Source organism: Sceloporus undulatus, chromosome 2, assembly GCF_019175285.1.
Source record: "Sceloporus undulatus isolate JIND9_A2432 ecotype Alabama chromosome 2, SceUnd_v1.1, whole genome shotgun sequence".
In the NCBI taxonomy this organism is placed as follows: Eukaryota; Metazoa; Chordata; class Lepidosauria; order Squamata; family Phrynosomatidae; genus Sceloporus; species Sceloporus undulatus.
This window is the reverse complement of record NC_056523.1, coordinates 173,498,699-173,519,572: the sequence shown is the minus strand read 5'-3', so window position 1 is coordinate 173,519,572 and position 20,874 is coordinate 173,498,699. Positions and strand designations below refer to the sequence as shown.

Sequence of the window (20,874 nt, the reverse complement as noted above, 5' to 3'; positions counted from 1 at the left end):
AAATAAAAAAATAACAAATTACAAATATAAAATTTAAAACATACAAAGTTAAAAATAATAATCTGTAGTGTTCCATTTTATGTCTTTGTATTTTAGGATCTTGTCTAGTTCTTTCATAGCTGCCCAAATATTTTCAGTGCCAAGACTGAACATTAAAACAGACATAGGATGCCACTAAGCTTGAACTTGTACTTCCCTCTCACCAATGGCAGTGACACCCACATCCCTCAAGCCTGAGATGAAGGCTGCAATTTTAAACATACTTCCCTGGGAATAAGTCCCATTTAACTCAGTAGAGGTTTCCTTCCAAGCAGACATGTACAGAATTGCACTCCAAGAGACAACCAAGTTGAAGTACTTGGTTTCTTTCAGGCTTCAGCCCCCAAACGCCCTTTGATACATTAACCACCATGAAAATGACAAAACATGTTTTGTTTTTAAAGGACTGGATGCACTCCTCTGCCAGGTACAGCACTCACTCCAAGACTTGCTCACTGCTTTGCCTTCTTTTCATACAATTCAAAGCCTCAGCTTTCCTACAGCTTTCTAATTATACTGTACTGTATTTTCAATGTTCAAGAGGGTTGCCAGGCTGAAAAGCAGAGATCACATCTTAACCTTCAGCAGCTGATGAGCAGCAGGAAAGGTATCATAGCTGTGCCCTCCACCCCCTTATTCCTTTTCAGGTATAATCACCTCACCCCCTCACCCCATGCCACCCCACACTATCTTTTCTCTCCATTACCTTACACACTACCTTTATTTTATGAGACAAAATAAAGCCTTGCTAGCATGTAGAAAGCTGAAGCATCCTAAGGATAATGGTAACTCTACTGCTAATGTCTGGGCATCCAAACACTTGAAAAAGCACAGCAGCATAGCTTAGCTGAAAGATTGGGAGCCCTACACCTATCCTAAATGGAAGGCATCAGGAAATAAGTCAATGCCAGCAAGTCCCTAGGATGCAATTTTAATTTAGTCTCTCCACTCCAAGTCCATTTAGACCCCTCCACCTGAAGCCAAAAATTCTGCTCAAACTTTCAAGCAAGATATAGCATCAGAAGAGAAAAGTGACATACAAAGCTCTGGAAAATGAATTTGTTTAGATATGAGACTGGAAAGAGTGGTGGAACTCACAGTTGGCCATTCCCAAATATGGTGCCAGGACACACACTGCAGAACTGTTACTAGTAGTCAGAAATTAATTTTTGAATGGACCTACAGTATTTATCTATGAGTGAACCTTTCAATTTACTGAATGACTGTATGGCCATTCAAAACTTAAATGTTCATTGTCAGACTATTACTAGGTTCATTCAATAAATACAAGGGTCCCTATTTGCAGAAGCTGCTCACTGTATCTCTACATGACTCATTGCAGCATGTTGTTTTTGTCTCTTTCCAACTAACCTCTAAAAAGCACTTAGTGACTCTTTGTGTAGCCAGTGTGATTGCAGGCCCAAACAGCACTACCCTGCCCTTGGAGGCTGTTCATGATATGCTGGAATACAGATGATCCAGTGATCTCAGGCACATTCAGGACGGACATTAAGATTATGAGATCAACCTTGCTTTTTACCAGAACATTGAGATTGATGAGCACAAGCTCAGTGCAAAATAGTAATGCAGACAGATATATACCAAGTTAAGGGTGATGAACATGTATCCTTCCAGATGTTGTAGGAATGCAACTCCCATCAGCCCTAACTAGCTTAGCCAACGGTGAGGAATTTGGGGAGCTGCAGTCTGGCAGAATTTGGAAGGCCATGCATTTCCCCAGCCCTTGCACTATGCTGTTCTCTTGCATGTGTTGAAGTGGTACAATCCAGGAGCAGTTTTACCCCTCCTCTGCTGTCCATGTGTGAACTGGGCCCAAGCTGCTTTGTATTTTGAAAGAGAAAGCCTTCCTCTCTCAGCACCCCCATCCCACTTTCTTTCACAGCTTTGCAAGAAAGGTACAGACGTGGAGGCGTTTGTGTTGTATGGAGACTTCTATGACTGAATAGGACATTGCTTTTTAAAAACAGTAACAACAACAACAAGGCCACTCATCAATGAAAAATATTATGACTCAGCTGATGCCAGCCCTTTCAGTGCAACAGTTGTTGTTTTTCACCTGCGTATGTGTGTCTGAGAGAGCGAGCAATTTGCAGGCTGACTTCAAGGAGGTATTGTATGAGCACCAATCACTTCTCAGGAACCAGCCATTCAGAGCAGTTTCTGAGAAAAGGGACCGGTGCCCACGATGCAGAGCCAGAGGGGCGAATGCTGGAGCCACGTGCCGGATTGAATTGCTGTCACTCTGCCGCAGCAGGTGCAGGCAGCACCTAGTGACAGGAGGAAAGCCAGCACTCTGCTGTCCAGCTGACTTGCCTTGCTCTTCTGTGCCCCAAAGAGTGGGGCAGAATGAGAGGTAATAGGATGTGGTCCATACTGGTTTGGACTGGTGCGATGGATGCATCCCAAAACAGAAGAGAGACCCTTCTTTTCTCCAGCAGTGGAATGCATCTGAGGACTCTCTGCCACTTTTCGGACAAGATACATTTGGGACATGTAATACCATAGCAACAATCTCGTTAGGCATCTTCCATCCACCAACAAGAGAAACTTAATACACATGGAACAGCTAATCCAAGCCACATCTGATCTGCATAAATACAGCAGGCCCCTCCTTCCTCTTCAATATCTAATTACTGAGGGAATTTCATAAGCATCCCAGGCTCTACAGCCTTCTTGTCCTGAGTGGACTGGGGAGGGGGAGTTGAAACAGCAGTCATACTGGCATTTTGTCCCCCAAACTATGGGGTCCCAACTAGTTTAAGGTCTCTTTCACACTACATGGTTATAGTGCTATGACAAGTGCTGTTTTTACACTCCATGGAATCCTGGGCATTATAGGTATGGAATCCTGGGCATTAAAGTTTGGTCAGAGGAATCAGAGGAGCCCCTGGCCTGAGGGTCCTAAATGCCCCTCCCTAAACTGCCAATCCCAGGATTCCCTAGGAAGGAACCATGGGAGTTAAAACTAGAATCATAGCACTATAGTTGTGTCCTGTGAACAAGACCTTAGAGTCACACAAATTCAAGGACTCCCCTCTGCTCCCCACCCAACCTTTAACACCACCCTGGCAAGTCAAAATTACAGAAATGGAGCTTAAGCCACACTTTTAGATCCAGGTCAGGAAAAGATCTACCAATTAACCTTTCTGCTTTTGATGTAGGTACAGCAAGGCCTTATCAGGAAGGAAAGTGACGGTGATGGTGGAGAGCAATGACTCTACATTTGGTCTACAGTAGGATTGGAAAGCAAGACAGGGGATGGGATCCATAAGGAAAATGGGTGCAGCAGTTCTCCCTTCTCTCTTGGTGCCTTACTGTTTTTAAACCAGGGCTGGGAAACTTTTCATCCTCAGCCCCTCAATGTTTTAGACTACAAGTCCTGCAATCTTGTTTTACCTTTTGAGCCAAGCTAACAGGCTTCTGGCACCATTGCTGTTGTGTGCCTTCAAGCCCTTTCCCACTCATGGTGACCCTAACCTTATCACAAAGTTTCTTGGGAAGTTTCTTCAGAGGGGATTTGCCATTGCCATCCTCTGAGGCCAAGAGGGTGTGATCTGCCCAAGGTCACCCAGCAGGTTTCTATGGCCAAGCAGGGATTTGAACCCTATTCTCCAATGCTGAAACCACTACACCACACTGGCTCTTGGGTTGAAACCTAAAGCATCAGAGATCCAAATGGGAACATGTGGGGAAAACTGCAATTTCCATCATCCCACCCCATAGTCTATATTAGCTAAGGCGTTGCAATGCAAAGTACCGCATGTGCTCCAGCCTTCCCTTAACAGGCTATCGTGTGGTTCCATCCTAGGTGACATGATAAAAGCAGATGATCCTCACTCCTCCTAACAGAGTCAACTCACTCTTCAAGGGAAAGCATTGAACCAAACCAACAGTATTGAATACAGTAATGGGACCCAAAGACAGAGAGATGATCCACTGATTAGTTGCCTGGGACTGCAGAGCAGGAGAGAAACACATTGGCCAGAGGGACAAAAGCTGCTGGCTGAGCTGGCAACAGCTATGTTCAACAAGAGAAAATTACCCAGACTCCAACTTAGCTGTTGCTCTGGTATGATCAAACTCATCTCCATCCTCTTGGATGTACATGCTGTGGCCCTCCAATGTTGTTGCACTGTAATTTCCAGCATGCCTTCCTGATCTGTTCTGGATTGCAGTCAAATCAATTCCAAAGGCAGTTTACCTTTCTCCAACTCACCCCCTACATTACTAGATGTTTTAGTTTGTCACCCTAAGGACAAAATCTTCTGCCTGCCTGCCTGCCTTTTTTGCTTGTTTGTTGATATGCGCCAGTCAGAGATATCATATTTCTCTGAAAAGCAGGATAAAAACATAACTCTATAAATAAAAACAACCGATCCCTTAGAGTTTGGAATTAAATTAATTGGAAAAATAAGAGTTTTTAAATCTTGTTAAAAATATAGTTGCATGTAGATCCCAAGTCCATTTCATATGACCCCAGGGATCTCAGCACCCCTAAAAATAATGTAATTTCCCCTCAGCATTTTTTTTTCCCTCCCAATGCCCCTGGGGAACAGGGGGAACATTACTACATAGGAGTATTTTAAAGCTAGATGAGATCCTTTTTATAAAAATGTAGTGAACCAGAAATTGGCAACAACAAAAAATTGGATAACTGACTCATCAAGGTCAGTTTTACATTAACTTTTATCAGCACAAAAAACAAACAAACTGTAAACCTCAACAGATTCAAACACAAATTAGGGTGCAATTCTACAGTCTTGGTGTGGGCATCTTAATAAATGGTAGATGCTGCAGATCTGTCTCTCTGTGGACAGAGAAAGCGGTCTTATGCTAGAGATCCTATGGCACAAGGGGAACCCCTCTGTAACCCCATACATACCTTCTTCCACCTGCTGCATTACAGTGGTAGCAATAGAGAAGGCCAAGGGTCCATAAGTCCCTGATTCCTTGGGCATGACCTGAAAAGGCTCTAAACCACTGACTCTCAACCTTTGTTTCTGAAGATGCTGTTGGACTTCAACTCCCAGAAGTCAGCATGGCCAACGATCAGAGATTCTGGGAGCTGAAGTCCAAAAAAAAAAAAAATAAAATAAAAATAAACCTTTGGAGGGCCAAAGGTTGAGAATGACTGCCCTAATCTACACCAACCCTAGTGGTGGCCTATTGAATCCCATTCTTATCAACCATAACAGGCAAGAGAGAGAAAAATAATTGGGTGGGTTATTAAGACAGACCCCATGGACCTTTTGATCTTGGCTCCAGTGAAGTGGCAGGCTTCAAATTTCTCTGCAGAACTGCCATATAACACCTCACTTCTTTCCCATCCAGATTGCTCTAACACAGGGATGGGAAGTGTGCAGCCCTTCAGATGTTGTCAAACTACAACTCTCAACAGCCCAAGGCAGCTTGGTCAGGATGAGCGATAATGGGAACTTCACTCCAACAACATCTGGAAAGCCATATTCATTTTAAGAGTCAGGAGAAGAAATTCAGGAATTGTGATTTCCAAGATTTTATTTACAAGTTTATTCATTACGTTTATATTTTGCTCAAGATAGCATATACAGATTTCCTCCTCCTGCACTACTATCCTTACCGTCACAACTAAGATGTGAGCTAGGGAAGGCTGAGAGAAAATGACTGGGTTTAAGGTCACCTAGGACCTTGACCTAGTAAGGATTTGAACATAGACCATCCATGTTCCCAGTTCAACATTTCAACAACTACGACACACAAAGCACAGTTAGCATGCATCACTGCCCAAAACATATTCCCTGTTCTATATTATTATTATTATGTTATCATCATCATCATCATCATTTTCCTCCTCCTCCTCCTCCTCCTCCTCCTCCTCTTTTGTTTGTTTTTGCAAGCATTCTTTTCATTCAAGGTCAGGCAACCTGTGTCCTCCACATGCTTTTAACGACATTTCCCATAATCTGATCAATGGTTTTGCTGGTTTGGGCTCATGGAATTTTTCAGCTAAAACAGCAGAAGGGTATTGGGATGGGCAATTTCTGTTTTAGCTCAACGTTTGTTTTTTTTCATTCTGTCAACCAATAAGAACCCTAGAGACTGGAAGTCTTGGAAAATTAGCCATACTGGCTGGAGGATTCTGGGAGTTTTTACTCAAAATACCATCTTGTCCCAGCTCTGATTCAGTAGGAGTTTTGCTGGCAACTCCTAAAGTTGCCTATCTATTCTGGAGGGCAGAATAGATACTATTTTCTGGTAGAGATATGGGAGGGAAGACTGCCTGGAAGAGGGACAGCAGAATAGGCTGTGGAAACAAAAAAGCAGGGTGGATGTAGCCATTAGAGACTGTAAGACGGTTTGGTTGGGCCATCAGATTAATTCAGGTTGGCAAAACATTCAGTTCCTGGGAACAGCCAAGAGCAACATTTGAGACTTTTCCCATGTGCATGTACAGAAGACAATACTTGGGTACACCCTAGAAATGAGGCAATCATATGTCCAGGAGGGTCTTGAAAAAAAGATGAAAAGACATCAAAAGCTTTTGTTGCTTTCATGCCCAAGGACATCAGGTTCCCCACCTACTCGAAACACAGGGGAAAGTGGATTGCTTCACAGTGCAACTGTACTCAGGGCCAAATCATATGTATCATACAAGGGGATTTCCTGAATTTTCTATTTTATTTTAATTATGCAGTTGCTGAGAAGAAGGCTGTCTATAGTTTATCCCAATCTAGATTAACCACACCCATAAAGCTGATGTCAGGTATGCTAGTACATGTGTGCCAAGCCTGGAAAAATTATTATGGGGACTACCAGAATACATTGTTCATGCTTACTGGGACCATTATGGGAGTTACAATTGAAAAGAAGAATAGTTTTTTCCATGTTCAGAATGAGTGGATGGGAAGGAGAGAAAGTGATTGCTATTGTTGTTGTACCAGCATGATTGTTGTCATTGTACCAGCATTAACTAATATCAGATTTGAGTAAGTGTGGCTGTGGATAGTTGAAATTTGTGCAGAGACAAATGGTGACACACTTCAACCCCGCACCACTGTCCCAATCAAACTCACAATCCCCTCTTCCTTCAGAGCAGCATTTAGTTCAAGAACACAAACACCTTTGTGGGGTTGTTCTTGTAGTGTGCCCCAAAGTCTTTTCTGAGTTATAGTGACCCTAAAATGAACCTATCATGGGGTTTTCTTGACAGAATTTGTTCAGTGAGGGCTTTTGTCCTTTCCTTCCTGTTACCTGCCCTAGATCACCCAGTGAGTTTCCATGGCCAAGCTGGATTTCGAGCCCTGGTCTCTCAGTGTCCTTGTCCAACATTCAAACCACTATACCACATTGCCTCATTGTGCATTTTGGCCATCATGCAGAAGGTTTCATCTGGGACCTTTCTGACTCAGGAAGACAGTAGGATGACACCCAGGTGGAATTGAAGAGTGGATCTTAGCTTTTACCTACATAGTTAATGGGTCAACATGAGACATGAAGTCAAAGACTCTGGCCAATCCCACTTTAGGATACTAGAGGAACTGGGATTTTATTCTGAGACAGGAATTCAGGAAAACAAAGCTCAGCGGTTAAGATGCTGCAGTAATCAAGAAGATCTTGATTGCAGCTATTATGGCTTTCATAACCCACAAACGGAAATGGCAGACACAGCCCTGAACAGTGCATGTATGCATGGCGCACACACACACACACACACACACACACACACACACACACGGCTGCTCATCTTCTGGGAGGGGCTGCAAGTGAACCTCAATAAAGCCACAAGGGTACATACAGTTGAAAGGGGAAAAGGAAAAGAAAAGAAGATAAGGATTCTCCTGGATAGAGAGAAAGAGGGGATAGAGGACAAGGAGCAGCCTGAGCCAAATGTGTCACTGCCCACATTCACAGATACCACCAAGGAGATAGTTTTTGTAACTACCACAATGGCAGTGCATGGATGAATTTTAAGTATTACAGTTTTGTAAGACCAGTGTTGCAATGATAAGAGAAATCTGCAGGAATTCTGCCTTGCAAACATTTCTTTAAAAGCCAAGAGCCCCATCTTCTATAAAATCTGGGGGGAAAAGATTCTGCTATGGCAGCTTTCCTCAAGGCACCATCAGCCAGGTATGTTAGACTACAGCCCCCATCACTCCCATTCAATAGCGCTATGTTGGCTGTGGATGGTAGACATCATAATCCAATGCAGTATATATGGGGTGTTGGGTTGTGTAAAACTGCCCTATAAGTGTATACAAACAGGTCTAGTCCCAACTGTAGCAGACTGACAAATGCTTGTGTTCCTCCTATTAGTTCTTCTAATTTTATGAAGGCATGGCTATTGAACTGAGATGGGAAGAAATCGTGTGTTGGCTGACCTAGCAAGCTGCCCCAAGATGTTTTGCTGCCTGTGGTGAAGGGCAAGATGGCACCCGCTCATCATTTCCATGTACAAAATCAACAGGGCAAGCAGCTGGAACATACTTCAACTGGTGATGGAAGAATAACCTTCCCCACCACTAAGGGAAGCTGGCTTGTTGTGGAGGGGCAGCCTCCGTGGCATTCACTACTCTATCCTTTAACAGAGGAGACTTTCCAGAGAGCTCATGAGGAAGTTGAAGAAGCTCACTCAGGCAGTTCCCCCATTCTGACTATGGGTAGGGCTGGCCTTGATGACTTGGATTCAATTGATCCCACAGTTTGTCTTTACCTAAAATGGAGGTGCCTAAGGGCAGGAATGCAAGTCATATTGCTGGACTGAAAACACCCATCCACCCTAGCCACCACTGTCAATGGTGAGGAATGCTAGGAGCAGTGGCGTAACTGCGGGGAGCAGGGAGAGTTTGGACTGCACCAGAGGAAGCATGACACCCATTTGGGCCCTCCTCTCTCTTCAATGCAGGAGGGGTTAATGGATGCCTTTCCTGGGTGACACCCTCTGCATCAGACGACACCCTAGCTGGTGATGCCACTGGCTGAGAGACACATATTTCTTGCCTTAGAGGACAGCTTTGAGTATCTCTGAGATGGGTTTAGTGGACAGACTAGCTTGCTGCATTGGTGGGTATTCTGTAATATTGCAAATTCCTGGTAACAGAAAAAGGAGAGGCAGTGGCCACAAGCAATATTTAAAGAAGAAGGTCAGGCTATGTTTAAGTAAGAACATTCCACACACATTTAAAACCAAGCAAAATTTGTAATAATCTAATTTCAGAAGACCAGTTCTGCCACCCAAATGTCATGATTTATTTCCAAAAACATTGCATCAGTCCTACTATGGTAACAGAGCTTGAAAAGACAGGAATAGAACAAATAGGAGGCATATAGAGGATCAAGACAAGTCATTTTAGCTAAAAGATGCAGTAATAAAGTGAGCAAGATATTTTGTAAGGTTGTTTGAATGTGTGTGCGTGGATTGACTGACATCGGTTTTGAGAACGGACACTCTTGTTTGAATCTACACAAGTACAAACTTCATCAGATACTGTTAGGAGATACTAAACAGCACACTCACACAGCCTAACATACCTCATACAGTTATTTGTGAGAATTTAGATTACGACAAAAAACAACAAATCTTATTTTTTATTAATTATGTTTCTATTCTGCCTTTCCTCTAATGATTTAGATATTACATATATATCTCTCCTCCTCTCCACTTTATGCTCCAAGCAACAATCTTGTGTGGTAGACCAGGTTGAAAGAATGACTGACCAAAGGCTAGTCAGTGAATTTCCTGGCCCACTAGCAACTTGAACTGGCATTTCCCTAGTCCCAGTTGCAGAAGAGAGAAGGTGCCTAAAAAACTTAGATTTTCCATAATGAAGGCTGAATAGCTATTATTTGGTGATGCTAACACAAGTGATTTTTGCTGTTAATGATCAGAGGAGTCCTGACTGTCCTAAACTAGAGTGTTTCAGCTTGGGACAGGTGAACACCTGGTTGCTCTCTCTGCTCAGCCTTGTTTCATAGCTGTCTGGGCTGCCACCATTCCAAAGAACTATGGCTGGACAGCACCAACCATCCCAACACAGGACATAAGGGCAGGAGCTCCTCCTGTTGGTATCTATCTGGCAATACATGCAGGGAATAGCTGAATCAGCAAGATCCAATCCACACTGCTGGTGTTTTTCATTTGTTTGCAAGTCAATTGCATTTACATCTCTTCCAACAAAGCCCAAGACACCATATGTAGTTTTTCTATTCCCTGCTATAGCCTGTAGTGCCTATGCCACTGGGCAGATGGCTTTTAGAGTCCTTGTTAGTATGACAGTCAAACAAACATCAAACAGCTGTGTGGTATACATATAGGGTCATCTGGTATTAGTGGCCTTGTTGGATACTTTTTACATTAGCTTGGTAGTTTGCGGCTGGGAAAAGATATGAAGGCTGAGAATGGACAGGAGGAGTGAATTTTTCTCTGCTGCTAACCTGCTTACACAGTTCTCATAGCTAAGGGGAGAAGAGTGATGGGTCACACTTGTGCTTTAATTTTCTTTGTTTGCTTATGCACTATATAAACCTTGCAAGTCCATCTTCCCTCAGCCTGAGGTGAGGAGATACACCACAACCAGCAATAGAGACTGAATTTGATTGGTAGCTGGGGATATAGTCTAGGTAGACTTTTTGTGGGCCTAATTCTACCATCAGCTATGAGAGGAAGCTGGACCCTGATGGCGAAAGGACTGGATTGCTTCTCTGCTCTGTGCCATCTGCTACATCATTTACCACCAAATCTTACATTATAGCAGTTATGTGTGTCATCTTAGGAAAGCCTGAAATAACACCCAGTTCTAGATCAAGATACAATCCTGTGAAGCAGTTCATGGCGGGAAAGACAGAGATGGAGAGAGACTGAGGGAGAGACTAGCCCCACGTCACTCCACTAGTTTCACTGCTGGCAGTTAGGGAAGAGGTGTGGGCTTGAATCTCTATCTCTCAGGTCCCTGTCCAACCTATATACTACTAGGGATGTAGCTAGGATTTTAGGAAGGGGGGGTCCAGACTAAGTGCCACCATTATAATGGGGCTTGGGTGCGGTGGCGCAGTAGCACACACCATTCATTTTTCAAATGGAAGGGGGGGGTCCAGACCCCAAGAACCCCCCCCTTGGCTACTTCCCTGATACTACACTGGTAGAGGATGTGCAAACTAGTTTTCAGCTTGATTTCAAAAGCCCACATGATCAGTAGCAACTAGCAAGCATCATCTCTCCTTTTCCCAGCAGATATCTGGGCAGGGAGGGAGGAAGAGACAAAAAGAAAGGGACAAGAAGAGTGGCCCTGACTGCCCTTGGCTTCATTGCCAACAGATTACTCCCAAGAAAAAGCAACTTCTGAAAAAAAAAGATCCCCTCCCTTTCTTTACTTCAGTTTAGTTTATTTATTAACTACATTTATACTCTGTCTTTCTTCCACTAAGCTCAAAGCAGAGTGCATGGCTCTCCCCCTACTTGCTTTATCCTGAGAGAGAGTGGATGAGACAGAAAGAGGGGGAGAGGGAAAGAGACAGAGAGAGAGGAACATGTGATGGGACCAAGGTCACTGGACAAAACTTATGGCTCAGGGAATTGGTGACCAACATCACTGTATTGTGTCACTATCCCAGACTGGCTCTCTCTACTGCATAGAGGCCAAAATAGACATTTCAGCATCAGAAACAAGTCATCTAAGAAGCTGAAAAATCAATGCGCACAACTCACAGTGAAGTTGCAGTGGGGCAAATAGGTTCTTGGAACAATGAGACACGGGGAGGTAAGGTTATAAACAATATTCACAAGTTTTTTTGTGGGGTTTTCGGGCTATGTGGCCATGTCCAAGAAGAGTTTCTTCCTGATGTTTCACCAGCATCTGTGGCTGGCATCTTCAGAGAATGCTTGCCTGGAAAAGAGTGCCATAAAAGCCTTCAACTCCACAATATTCACAAGCTTTCTTTGGTGCGAGAGGGTGAAGAAAATCATTATCAACGGCAAGATTTTTTTTCATTCCAGTGCAATAATGCCTGTGCTTTCCCCCTCCTCCTCCTCACCACCAATAATTAACACCCCCCTCCAAAATGTGAATTTTGTGGGGGGGGGGGGGGACCCCTTTTTTTGAGCTTTAAAAATCCCTAATTTTCCTCTTGCTTGTCTGAAACAAAAACTTCAGCTGTAAGTTATAAGGTTCAGTCTATCAATTAAATCTATTACAGCTTGCCAAGCTAATATATATCCATTTATTTATTTATTTCTCCCTTTGGAGAAGCTGTTGTCAAGATGTCATTCTGGAAAGAAGGTAGATGGGATCAAAACCTGCAAATAAGCTACTAGGTCACAAAAGAGACCTTCACCTGCATTCCCTAGCAGCCCAGCCACACAGTGGGTCTCTAGTTTCTGATTATCACCAGCAGAGGGTACTCCAACACAGGCAAATGGACCAAATGACTGGACACAGCACCACCACCACCATTGCTCACTGCCACATGGTGGGCAATGCCCCCTTTCCCTTTGATGCAACGGGAATTAAGCCACAGAAATGTGGAAAAGCCAGGTGACGGCACCTGAACACAAGATATGTTACAAGTCCTGCTTCCTAACCAAAGCTCAGAGCATGGTCATTCCAGATCCTCTGAAAGCTGCTCTTGAGAGCTAGAAGTCTCAATGAAGCAGCAAAACACTACTCAGTGCCCACATAATGCTTCATATTTTGGAGATCAGTGAAGCTCATGCATGGAGATAGGATATGGCTCTCCACGGATACAGATCAAGGACATCAGAGGCACTGAGGAGTGAATCTCATCTCTCCAACACCCCTCCCCTAGGACTGCATCCTTATGTTGGTTTCGTCACTCCAGTGTTTCCAACCAGCCACTGTTTATTTTCCTTTGCATCCATCTCCTTTTTTAGCGGGACTGACAAGACAGACTCTGTTTTGGCAGGGAGCCAGCAGCAGCAGCAGAGTCTGAAAAGCTAATAAGCTCCAAAGCAAATTTCTTGTGCCTTCTTTCCTTTAATGACCCCAAATCCCAAAATCCACAAAAGAGTGGCACCTCAACTCTCAACACTTAGCAAGCCCTCATCACCAGATCCCACAATGGGCCTGGATGAAGAAAGAGAATTTCCCACCTGGACAGGGACTCTGTAGTTGTAGCAACTGCTTGCTGAATCAGAGCTTGGTCATTTTACCTATCCAAGCTATAAATCCCAGCATTTTCCATCCAGCATGGACACTGGCCGTGGTGGCCCTTTGGAATCATGAGAATTCAAGGTCTGCCCATGGCACACTAGTCACATATATTTCATACAAGACAAAAATAAGGTGCAGCTGGTTTAACAGATTTTCAAGACGTGAATGTCAGAGATAGGCCTCCAAATAATGAACTGCATTTTTGGAAGAGCAGATATTAATACATTATGCTATTAGAAGGACTAGTAATGGAAACTAACTATAGATATATAATGTTTTATTTAGATTATTATAGGTGATTTGATAATGTATGCATACCTTCCAACTATTCCAGTTTGGCTGGGACAGTTCCAATTAATCCTGTTATCCCACTTTTTCAGATTGTTTTAAAACACCCCAGTTTCTCTTTTCTCGTCCCACTTTCTGCCTTCATCCTTTGTCCATCAGCTGCTACATGAGTTTGCCCTTTGCTTACATCAGTTCCCCCTTTGACCTCAGCTCAGTTCAGTTGCAGAACACTGAACTCAAAGTCCTCCCTCCATTCTCATGGTCTTCGAACTCACGTCCCTCACTTATGCATGAGGGATGAATGGAAGAAGAATGAATGGGGTGTGTGCCTGTGGTGCGCATGTGCGCACCTCCTGCCTATATTAAAGCCAATGGGGTTTAAATATAAGCAAAACTCAATTTTCATGAGTGGGTCTGGAATGGATCCCCTGTGAAAAAGGAGGGGCGATTGTAGTTTGCACACAGTTAATTCAGTAGGGGAGAAGAAGGGCAGAGTCTTGCACTTTCTCAGTAGACTAAGACAAAAGCAAACTGCTGCAGACATTCCTAGCTTGTGTATTCTTCCTAATTAATAACATCTGCCATCTTGACCACACATATCCCAGTTTTCATCTATGAAATGCTGGAGGTACATCAGCAGCATCCCTGCCCTAGGAGTCACGCATTGTAGGGGGCAGGGCTCCTTGGGGCAGCAAGCAGGCCCTCTTTCTCAGTGTCACCGCATGGTCCTACTCATAAGTAGGACCATGTGGTGGCAGTGAGATGGAGGGAGGCCTGCACCTCTTCCTCAGTGCCTCCATGTTGTGCTACTTGTGGTGGTGGTGAGGCATAAAGGAGGAAGTCTGTGGATGGCAAGCCCACAATGGGGGAGGGCATGCTGTACATAACTACACCTGATATACTGTATAGTCTTATAATTATATTGTTAATTTTGAGTATTGGCTAATAGGAATGGATGTACTTGTTATTGCCAAAATGCTTAAAAAGAATTAAAACCTGTTTGGTCTATAAAAAATGAGGCATAGCTCATTGGAGCATGTTGTCAAGAAAGCAGGCATGATCAGCCCTTCCTAGATGGGATGTGTATACCAAAAATGCCAGGGCCACAGTAACCCCTCACTCACACCCCACTCCACCCTGCAGTTCTTCTGCCCTGGGTGCCTCAGCTGGCATTCTCAGGGGCTAGGCATTCAGTTCAGGGGGCCCTTTTGGTGGGGTCAGAGGAAGAGAAGGAGAAAAGTGGGGAGGAGTTATACAAACAGTCCTACCCGAGCCTGCACCTCCTGGGCCGGAAGCAGCCACGGCCTTACCGTGTTGAAACCTGGGAAGAGGCCCATGGCCGGCTGTGCCTCCATGGGGAACGACAGGAAGGGCTTGAGATCGAGAGGCGGCTGCATCATGGCTGGTGGCGGGCGCAGGATGGCTGGGATGGGGCCCGCCCGGCTCAGGCTGCCTAAGCAAGGAGAGACAAAGGGAAGCATCAAGAGCCTGTGGTGTTGAAGATGGCTGAGCAGCCACCAGCATTGCTTTCTTTCAGATCCCCATGTTTTCAAACCTCAAGTTCTTTCCATCCCAGATAACCAAGTTTGTGACTCTAGCATTAAGTCCTCTCCCATTTGCACTGGCCAAACTGAACAGGTACAGCACTTTCCAGTGTAGGGAGGACCCTTTTGACCTTGCCTGCTTTGTGGCTGCTAAAGATGAGGAGCCTTCCAGCACAGAGGGCAGCCATCCTAATTCAGAACTAACATGGTTAAATATACAGGATTCAAACCCATGTCTTTCAGAGTTAGGCCTGTAAGGAAGAATCTGTGGCTGTATCTTCCTTATACTTCAATACCATTTTAACTCCCATGGCCCCATTGGTACAGAATCATGGGATTTGTAGTCTGGTAAGTAGTTCATCATGAAATCCATTGGATGACCCTGGGCCAGTCACACTCTCTCAGCCTCAAAGGAACACAATGGCACTTCCCCATGAAGAAACTTCACAAGAAAATCCAGTGATAGGTTCACCTTAGGGTTGCCGTAAGTTGGAAATGAATTGAAGACATGCAGAAGCAAAGGGGGTATTCTGAACTTTCTGCCAGAAAGTTGTAGTATTGTTGTTCAGAAGAAGCCTTCTCAACTAATCCCATGATTCCATAGGACAGAAGTAGTATCAAACTGATATAATTATGTAATGTGTATACAACCTATCTCAGTTTCTCCCACTCTCCATTTGTCTTCCAAGTTCTTCCCATCTCAAATATAAAGACATTTGTGTATTTTGGTGAATTCTTATCAAAAAGCCAAATGCCAATGCCATTTGATCTCAGGACTCAAACATGAAGCTGAAACAGCCAAAAAAAGGATCATCGAACTGGCTTTTAATAGGTTGACAATACCTACAATACCTCGCCTGGAAGAAGAAAAGAGCCCTCCTTCCGACCACCATCTTGAGGGAGAGAGAGCATTTTTGTTTAATTGTATGAGATCACTGATGTCACTGTTGATGTATTGTATTGTTTTGTGACATGCAGCTTATATGTTGTGAACCGCTTTGATCTGGAGGAAAAGTGGTATACAAATAAAAAATATTATTATTATTATTATTATTATTATTATTATTACAAATTCTTTTCACCGTTATCTGCTGGCTTATTAATTTTTTTTAATTAATTCATGTTCATGTTTTAAATGCTTTTTCTCTCACTTTTGGGTTCTTTTTATTTCATTTGATGTCTAACAAAGTCATTCTAGGGCTCCTTATCTAAAGCCCATCCATTTGTGCTGCTCAGAGAAATGTATATTGGGTTAACCACAAAGGAACACTTGCTGGGGAAGTTCTGACAGCTGTAGTCTAAAAAAGTAAGTTTTCCTGTCCCAGCTTTGGGACCAGGACTGACTGCTCATGGCAAACAGGTTGGCTCATTGGCCATAAATCTACTCTGCTGTTTTGCAGGGTAATATGCAATTAGACAGCATAGAGCTAATTTCACACTAAACAATGGAGCAAACTGGGATGAAACAACAACTAGACAACTATAGGCACAGATAAGCAGAACTGCGTATTGTATTTCTGCCAAGTTTTCTGCTATAAGGTGTAACCTTATAGCAGACTTCTGATTTGTAATCAGAAACTCTGCAAGTACCAGCTGATATCTATGGCATTTCCAAACAATATTTGCATAAATATGTACAGTTCATCCACCAAAAAAGGAATTTTCTCTCCTCCCCTACCCCAGCTTGCTTACATAACCATTTGTGCAGCCAGCCATCTGTCCTGGAAAGTTCAGTGGTAATTGCACATTATCTAGTGCCTATTGTAAAGGCTGGAAAGAGCAGAGGTGAAACTGCATGCTTTCTCTTCCTGCTCTCTTCCGCCACAGTAAGTGGGGGAGAAGCCAGTCATGGTAAGGTGAAATTGACAGAAAGAGATTAAACGCCTGGTGGTAGTGAGATAGAATCACAGAGTTGGAAGAGACTCAAGAACCATCCACTATCATCCCATTCCCATGCAGGAACATACAATCAAAGCACCCCCAACAGATGGCCACCCAGTCTCTGTTTAAAGACCTCTAAAGAACAAGACTCCATCATTCTCCAAGGCTGTGTATTCCACTATTAACAGCCCTTACTGTGTTCCTAATGTTCGGTGGAATCTCTTTTCCAGTAGCTTGCATCCATTGTTCCGGGCCCTAATCTCTAGAGCTGCAGAAAAGAAGCTTGCTCCATCCTCAATATGACACCCCTTTAAATATTTAAACAGGGCTATCATATCTCCTCTTAATCCTCTCTTCTCCAGGCTAAATATACCCAGCTCCCTAAGTCTCTCCTCATAAGACTTTATGTTTTCCAGACCCTTCACCATTTTGGTTGTTCTCCTCTGCACATGCCCTGCACATCCTTTTTGAATTGTGGTGCCCAGAAATGGAAGCAGTATTCTAGATAAAGCCACACCAAAGCAGAAGAAAGTGGTACTATTACTTCCCCCAATCTAGACACTATATTTGCATTGATGCAGCCTAGACTCACATTTGCTTTTTTAGCTGTTGCATCACATTGCTGACTCATGTTCAACCTGCGATCTACTAGGACCTCTAGATTCCTTTCATATGTACTGCTATATAATATCTTTGCATTTCATTCCACCCACCCCACCCCCAAGAGTAGTACCTTACTTTCTCCCTGTTGAAATTAATTTTGTTAGTTTTTGCCCAGTTTTCTAATCTATTAAAGTCATGTTGAATTTTGATCCTGCCTTCTGTGTTACTATCTATACCTCCTAATTTGGTGTCATCTGCAAATTTGATAAGCATGCACCCTATTCCTTTATCCAAGTCATTGATACATATGTTGAACAGCACTGGGACCAGGACAGAACCCTGTGGCACCCCACTGGTCACTTCTCTCCAGGATGAACAGGAGCCATTGGTGAGCACGTTTTGGGTTCGGCCAGTCAACCAATTACAAATCTACCTAAGAATAGCAGTGTCCAACTTGCACCTTACTATCTTGTTTGCAAAAATCTCATGGGGGAGCTTATTGATGGCCTTACTGAAATTAGGATATGCTATATCCACAGTATTCCTTTCATCTACCAAGCTGGCAATTTTATTTAAAAAAACAAATACCATTCATCTGGCATGACTGTTTTTGAGAAACCAAGTTGAATATTTGTGATTATAGCATTCCTTTCTAAATGCTTATAGACTGTCTGTTTAATGATCTATGGCCCGGGACAGACGAGCAGGAAGTGCCGGCCTTGGGCCAATTCCAGGGTTACAGAGCACACGGCAACTGCACACTCTGGAACCCTAGAATGTGCTGCTGCAGCCGCTGCCATCATGCCAGCCTCCCATCCACACGGGGGATCACCATCTTGATGTAAGTGACGTGCAGCATATAGACATTGCTGCGCGTCACTTACGTTATGAGTGCGCCAATAGAACATTCATGATGTGCGCATGGCATCTAAAAAAGAACCTGTTTTTTCTGGGTTCTTTTTGGGTTGGAGGGATGTCAGACAGTTTGGCTGCTGCGGCGTCCCTCCACAGGAAAACCAGCCGCCGCCAGCCCGGACTTTTGGGGCAGTCTGTTTTGTGCCTTTGTTAGTTTCATCCCTGCTTTTTGAAACTTTTGTGCACATACTTCCAAATTCTTGCAGGGTTTTCATCCATCCAACAACATCTGTTTTGTTTTTGCTTTTTTAATTCCCTGAGCAGCATGTCCAACCGTGTCTATGGTCCAAAACACACTGCAGAAATATTCCAGTTTGAGACTGCTTCAGCTGCCCTGGTTCAATGCCAGGGAATTCTGAGAACTGTAATTTTATGAGACATTTAGCCTTTTCTGTCAGGGAGTTCTAGTGCCACAATAAACTACAGTTCCCAGGATTCCCTAGCACTGAGCCAGGGCAGTTAAAGTGGTCTCAAACTGGATTATTTCTGCAGTGTGTTTTGGCCCTATGTGTCCAGTAGATTCTATCTCCTGATCACCACAAAGAGAAAATGGATCAGATAAATTTAGACATAAAGAAACATATCATTGCTTGTCCTCATAAACATAACCATGATATTGGAAACTGACCTTGGTGGGCTACTATAGAATCCTTTAGCCACATATATATTAATCCACATATTCCTGGAATATGTCAGTTTTGCATTTATTCGTTCATAAGAATGCTCAGTCTGGTTTCTGTACTATTGTGCATTTTAAATTTTTTAAAGAGTTCACATAGGAATTTGTATTTAAATACACATTTTGGAATTGTTTTCCTCATCAAGTATGCAATTACAGGATTTTTAAAAATCTAAATATACACTTTGAAGTAGTTTAGAATAAGTAAAGTTAGCAGAAAAATTACTCTACAACAAGCAGGGAAGTGTTTAGACACAAAAGGAAGGAGACACAGGCTGCATCTGCATTGCAGATTTAATGCAGTTTGACACTGCTTGAGATACTATGACTGAATGCTACAGGATCCCAGGACTCATAATTTGTTGTGGCACCAGAGCTCTCTGACAGAGAATGCTAAATATCTCACAAAACTACAAATCCCAGAATTCCACAGCATTGAGCCATGGTAGCTCAAGCAGTGTCAAACTGCATTATTTCTGCAGTGCAGATGCAGCTGTAGTGGCCACCAAAACCTAGGAGAAGTACACTGGACCTTGGTGGGCCAGGAACACCTTCAGCACCCTAACCATTCAGAATCTTGGAATATTCGTGGGCAGTATTTCATCTTCCTCATGTATTTGTGCTGTGCTTTGAGGACATCTCCATATGCCCAATACAGTGACAGTGTAAAACAACAGAAATACATTCCATAAATGTGCTGAAACTATGAAATATCTATAGGTTTCTCAGCAGAATTTTGTTTTTTCTGAATGTGGAATTTAGGACTGCATGGCAGCAAAACTCCCCCACCCCCTTAAGCTTATATTATACCATTCCCACATACTCACATGTATAAAGGTTTAAGACATGCTAATGCAGCACATTTATGCAAAAGGAGCAAAATTGCTGCAGAATTTCAAATCTTAAACAATTAATTGCAGTGATAAAAATCAACTGAACATTTAACATGCAAGTAAAAGTTTCCCGCCACCACCAACCTCTCTCCCTCCACCAATCAATCAAAAAACCTAACAACAAGCAAACTTTAATATCTAGCCCATCTCTAAGTGATCAACAAGCAAGAACCAGAAGGATCCTGGCTTAAACACATTAAATGAAAAACCCATCTCCATACTAGTTTTCTTTCTGATCGCTCTGAAAAAATGCAGAGAGCAGAACACCATATTTAGAAGAAAACAGCAACACTCCTCTCAAGAACATCATGAAGTCATCTTGATAGAGGCTTTATGGTGAATCAGGGATAGGGAATGTGTGGCCCTAAAGATGGTGTAGGGACTACAACTCCCACAGTCTCTCACCACTGGCTATGCTGGCTAAGAGCAGATGAGAGTTGTAGTTCAACATTATGCAGAGGGCTGTGTGATTCTCACTCCTAAAGTACCTAAATGTATTTAAACACATGAGGTAAATCAGATTGATTGGTCTCTTAATAGCCAAACAGTTAATACAATTTTAAAAACATAACTTAATATTGGTTGATAGCCCCAACTTGCCTATGGCATATTAGTCATCTGCATCATGCATTCTGAGCACAGAATTTAGACTTGTTTTGCTTGGAGCACAAATGAAACGACTTCACTTGGGTGGATCCAAAAGTATAGGAAAGCTTTATCATTCTTGCAAACTATCAGCCAGGTAGTGACTTCTCAGAGTTAGGATTGCAAAACTGTATCTACCACCACCACCATCATTACCCTGCACTGATCCCACCTTCATCTGGGGAGTGGGGGGGAGTACCAAGGCAAGTGACTCAGCTTGG

At 43.2% G+C, this 20,874-nt stretch overlaps 2 protein-coding genes across 4 annotated transcripts in view; one reads left to right on the top strand and one right to left on the bottom strand.

The window, feature by feature from the left end:
* The window catches only part of ZNF385A (zinc finger protein 385A), a 314,317-nt gene that overhangs the window by 119,982 nt on the left and 173,461 nt on the right, over positions 1-20,874 (bottom strand). For 2 of the 3 annotated variants that reach the window (XM_042449888.1, XM_042449889.1), the window contains exon 2: positions 14,762-14,946. In XM_042449888.1, coding sequence (XP_042305822.1) covers positions 14,762-14,946 — 185 coding nt within the window. The remainder of the gene's footprint in view (positions 1-14,761; positions 14,947-20,874) is intronic. The other variant, XM_042449890.1, reaches the window with a different exon arrangement.
* The window catches only part of LOC121921591 (TBC1 domain family member 15-like), a 722,109-nt gene that overhangs the window by 603,070 nt on the left and 98,165 nt on the right, over positions 1-20,874 (top strand). The gene's annotated exons all lie outside the window — the stretch shown is intronic.